Source organism: Lactuca serriola, chromosome 8, assembly GCF_051521515.1.
Source record: "Lactuca serriola cultivar US96UC23 chromosome 8, Lser_US96UC23_V15, whole genome shotgun sequence".
In the NCBI taxonomy this organism is placed as follows: Eukaryota; Viridiplantae; Streptophyta; class Magnoliopsida; order Asterales; family Asteraceae; genus Lactuca; species Lactuca serriola.
Window position 1 is genome coordinate 116615134 of NC_136415.1, and position 5352 is coordinate 116620485.

Genomic DNA, 5352 nt, shown 5'->3' on the forward strand with positions numbered 1-5352 from the left:
GAACTTCCCGAACACAAGTCGGGTAAGGTAAGCTTTTAAGAACATCAATTTTACCCTTATCTACCTCGATTCCTTTCTTTAACACAATGTGACCCAAAATAAGACCTTCACTCACCATAAAATGACATTTTTCAAAATTTAGAACCAAATTCGTTTCAATGCATCTTTTCAAAATTTTGGTGAGATTGGTCAAACATTCTGGAAACGAGTTCCCATATACCGTAAAATCATCCATAAAAACTTCAATTATGTTTTCGAAATATTCCGACAAAATACTAACCGTACAACGTTGGAAAGTGATCGTGGCGTTACACAATCCAAATGACATTCTCCAATATGCAAAAGTGCCAAATGGACATGTGAAGGTTGTCATTTCTTGGTCTTCTGGTGCCACTAGGATTTGGTGAAAATCTGAATACCCGTCTAGATAAAAATAGTGAGATTTCCCAGCCAACCTTTCTAACATTTGGTCAATGAAAGTCAACGGAAAATGATATTTTCTTGTGCTTGCATTGAGTTTGCAGTAGTCAACACATATTCTGCACCCATTTTGCACGCGGGTGGGGACCATCATACCTTTGTTGTCTCTACCACCATGATTCCCGTCTTATTTGGCACAACTTGCACCGGGCGCACCCACTTGCTATCCGAGATTGGATATATCATTCCTGCATCAAGTAGCTTCAGTATCTCTTTCTTGACAACTTCCATCATTGGCAGATTCAACCTTATTTGCGCATCCCGAATTGGATTGCATTCATCCTCCATTAAAATATTATGCATACAAGTGGAGGGGCTCAATCCCTTAATATCCGCAATCGTCTAACCCATAGCTTCTTTTTGTTCCTTCAAAACCTTGAGGAGTTGCTCTTCCTCATATTTGGTTAAGTGAGTTGAAATGATAACTGGAAGAGTTTCATTCTTTCCCAAGTAGGCGTACTTCAAGTGTTGAGGTAGGACTTTCAATTCTAATTCTGATTGTTGAACAAGGGATGGGCGTATCTTTGTATGAGTTGGGGGCAATTCAAATTTCTTAACATCAAATCTTGTAGATTTCTTCACTTCCAAATTATTGACCAACCTTTCAACTTCCGATTCCAAAAAATAAAGCTTTAATTTCTCGGCTAGTTTCCCACAATCAAACCCCTTGCTTAGGATCATCTCTAACATATCACCATTGGACAACTCAAACAATTCTTGGGTTAGTGGTTCAACAACATCAACTAAATACAAAGATGAAACATCACTAGGATATCTCATAGAGTCATAAATGTTAAAACTTATTGTTTCATCATCAAACTCCATTGTTAAACTTCCTGCATACACATCAATATTTGTCCTAGTCATCTTCAAAAATGATCTCCCGAGTAAAATTAGAGCTGACTTGGAGGACACTTGTTCTTCTAGATCAATCACATATATATCCTCTGGGAAGACCAGTTGGTTTACTTGCACCAAAACGTCTTCTAAAACACCTCTAGGAAAGACACTTGATTTGTCCGCAAGAGAAAGTATGACACCAGTTTCACTTAAAGGACCCACTTTCAATGATTCATATACCAAATATGGCATGACATTGATATAAGCACCAAAATCGAGCATAACGCTACTAAAAGTGACATCCCCAATTTTGCAAGGAACCGTAACATTCCCATATCTTTGTACTTGGGTGGAAGTTTCCTTTGTAAAACCGCGGATGCATTTTCATTCATCGAAATCTTTTCATTCCCCTTCAATTTTATCTTGTTGGTGCAAAGTTCTTTCAAGAATTTTGCATATCTAGGGATTTGTTTGATTGCATCAAGTAGAGGAATGTTTACTTCCACCTTTCAGAAGGTGTCCGAAATCTCTTTCTCCTCCACATTTTTCTTTGAAGTTGCAAGTCGGGAGGGGAATGGCGGTTGAGTGGCTATTGGTGTCATTAGATCGGTAGTCTTCTTTGGGACTCCAGCTTGTGCATAATTCTTGACTAAGGATCCTCAATGGGAAGGATCTCTATTTCTTCCTCATCTTCCTTAGACTTCTTCTTTGAACTACTCTCTTCGGTTTGTTTGCCACTTCTCAAAGTCACTGCATTAACATTTGGGTTCTTTCCGGTTTGAGAAGGTAATTTTCCATGAGACTCCAACTTGGTTATAGATGTAACTATATCTCCTATTTGTGCTTCAAGGTTGGAGATACTAGTCCTCGTCTCTTTTTGGAATTGTTGGGTGTTAGTGGCTAGGGATTTGACAATATCCTCAAAGGACATTCTAGAGCTACTTGGTTGGGATTGAGAAGGTTGTTGGTGATGATGTGGAGGGTGTGGCTTGGATTGATAATGTGGTTGTGGGTGTTGGTAGTGAGGTTGTTGTGGTAGATAAGAAGGTCTAACCAATGCATTTTGAGTCAATGGTCTTGGGTTGTAGCTCATGTTGGGATTTGGCTTCCAACTTGAACTGTATGAATTTTGGTAACCAGAAGGCTTGTTGTGGTAATTTTAGAATTCTCCCGTGGCATTCACATGTTCCACATCTTTTTGGAGAATGGGACACATATCTGTAGGATGTCCCATCGTTGCACATATTCCACAAACCATCACTTTTGGAGTTTGTCCCATGGCTAGCTTTTGAACAACGGACGTTAAATCTTTAGGTTCGATGTCCCGATTTTATTGACTTTTTTTTGTGTGTCTCTCTTCATGTCTTGGCGCGGGCCAAAATGTTGTGAATTAGCGGCTATTGTGTTGAAGAGTTGTCTCGTTTGTTGTGGAGTTTTGCTAAAGGCATATCCACCACTTGAGGTATCAACTAGTCTTCTCTCCATTGACAATAATCCCTAATAGAAGTGTTGAATGAAGATTTGTTCCGGAATTTGATGTTGTGGACAACTATAGAAAAAGTTGTTGAACCTCTCCCAATAATCATGAAAAGTCTCATTTTGACCTTGGCGGGTTCCACAAATCTCATTTCTGAGACTTGAGACTCTTGAAGCGGGATAGAACTTTTCAAGAAAAGCTCTTTCCATGTCATTCCATGAGTTTATTGATCCTGGGGGAAGATAGAATAACCAACCCTTTTGCTCTATCGGCCAATGAAAAGGGGAATGCCCTTAATTTGATTTGGTCATCGGTTGACCCTTGTGGCTTCATACTATTGCAAATAATATGGAACATATTCAAGTGCTCATGAGGGTCTTCATTCTCCAATCCATGAAAAGTAGGGAGGTGATGAACTAAACTTGACTTCAATTCTGAACCTCCTTCCAAAACAGGGTAATTGATATCGGTTGGAATTTGTGTAACATCGGTTTCCATCATTTACCTCAAGGTTCTTTCAGGAGCTTCTCATCCGTCCCCCATCGCATTTGGGTTTATGATGGGTGGATTTGTTGCAAGGGTGGTATTTCGGGAATTTCTTGGCGAGGATCGGGGCTAGAATCGGGTTCGGTGTCACTTGATGAAGCGGTATCAACCTCTGGGTCCCCGTGAGGATTTAAAGTTTGACCATGTTCTATTCTTTTTTCCTTCGCCAAACGCATTGCTTCTTTTCAATTTCCAGGTTATAAATCAAAGCACCTGTACATTGAGATATGGGCATAGAGAAACAAATTGATTAAAAATAAACCAATCTCCGGCAACGGCGCCAAAATTTGGTGGTTGTCGAGGCCAACAAAACAAATAAGCCTAAATCTTTTACACTAAAATAGTGTATAGTGGTAAAGGGGTCGTGTGACATCCCCATTTTCACAGCCAGAAAAGACCGATTTTTTGTTTATGCTTTATAAAAATCAGAGTACTTCTTTTCATAAAAATGTTGCGGAATTTGTTCCCAGAAAAATACGATAAATACGTTATCAAAACATTTTCGAAGAAACGTATTTTATTCATTTTAAAACGTTTGGGATGTCATTGTCAATACAGGAACATAAGCATAAACGGAACTTACATTTATTTACACTAGTGATCTACATCTCTTTAATCTCTCAGTGTAATGTCACTTCATATCGACACATGTGATATAAATAAACTGAGTGGGTCAGGTTGGGAAACCTGGTGAGTACATAGGGTTTTCAACCCACAATAATATAATTATTATGTCTAATCATCAAACGGTTAACCCAATTACCCATCCCCATTATCTTCTTTACTCTTAAGGATTTACCCTAAGAATCAGACATTCCTCGTTCATACATTCCTAAGGATCATCCTAAGGAATCGGCACGAAGTCCATCGTCGCCGGGGTTTAGGCACTAAGTCTGCATAGTCGCCAGAATTTATACAACAGGCACTAAGTTTGCATAGTCGCCAGGGTTTTGGCACCAAGTCTGCATGATCACCAGGGTTTAGGCATCAAGTCTACATGATCGCCAGGGTTTAGAGTACACCGAGTGAACACATCGTTCAAAACACTTAAAGGTTGCGTGCCTACTGGTGTTCCACTGGATTGTCTAGAATAGTCTGTGGTTGTCATCTATACTCTGCTGAATGACGGGGCCATCGTTTGGGAAAAGGCTTCTCACATCGTTCACCTCTCACCCTCACCTCGTGTTCTATTTCACCCCTCAACTCATCATCCAACTCATACTCCAACTATTACATCTACCCATGTTTTACCCCAACATTATCGTAGATATAAAATACATATACAATTTAAATCATTTAAAACATGTATAAAATCGTTCATCCAGCATAGATAGCAAGTATTCAGATAATATGCACACATAGCATGTAATTTATATAAACTACTTCATATCTATTTGTAAGCTGAAAGTAACTATGCACTCACTTGATTAGGTGGTGACTCGGTACTTGAACAGCACTTCGTTATCTCAAAACAATTTTTTTTCCTTGACCAAAACCTAGTATTAATACCACTAGAGTTTAGTTTTAACGTTAATCGCGACTAATTAATAGTCTAGCTATTATTACTATTATATAAGCGTTAAATAACACTCAATATAACTCATAATAATAGCCCAAATAATTATTTTAAGGTCCTAATAATGTTAGTATAATTAAATAAAAGCTATATTAAATATAGTATAGGCGTAACTCACTTACAGCGAGTTTTTATTAAAAACCAGGCTTCGCTGGAGCAGCGTTTCCGAGTCGAAAGCTTTTCTTCTCGGAGCCGTCGGGCGCTCCGGGGCTTTCTTCTCGTGATAAGGAGGTTCCCCAGACTTGGGAGAGGTTTAGGGAGGTTATAGAGAAGTTAGAGAGCGAAAGAAAGGTTTGAAGGTGTTAGAAAATTATGAAGAGTTCATCTCTTATTTATAGGAAGTGTATAGTAAAGTAGTCTCCAAGCTTCGTCCGTAACTTTTGCATACGAGCTCCGTTTTTGTCTGTCTTTTTACCGTTGATTTCCTATTAAT

At 38.9% G+C, this 5352-nt stretch overlaps 1 protein-coding gene across 1 annotated transcript; it reads right to left on the reverse strand.

The window, feature by feature from the left end:
- Positions 1 to 822: 822 nt before the first annotated feature.
- On the reverse strand, positions 823 to 1602 carry LOC145067332 (uncharacterized). Its single transcript, XM_079014499.1, has one exon. The coding sequence runs from the start codon at positions 1600 to 1602 to the stop codon at positions 823 to 825; it is 780 nt and encodes a 259-aa protein (XP_078870625.1).
- Positions 1603 to 5352: the final 3750 nt, after the last annotated feature.

Bases quoted from the DNA above. Each gene is read 5' to 3' on its own strand.
- LOC145067332 (XM_079014499.1), bottom strand. From the start codon at position 1,602: ATGCTCGATTTTGGTGCTTATATCAATGTCATGCCATATTTGGTATAT.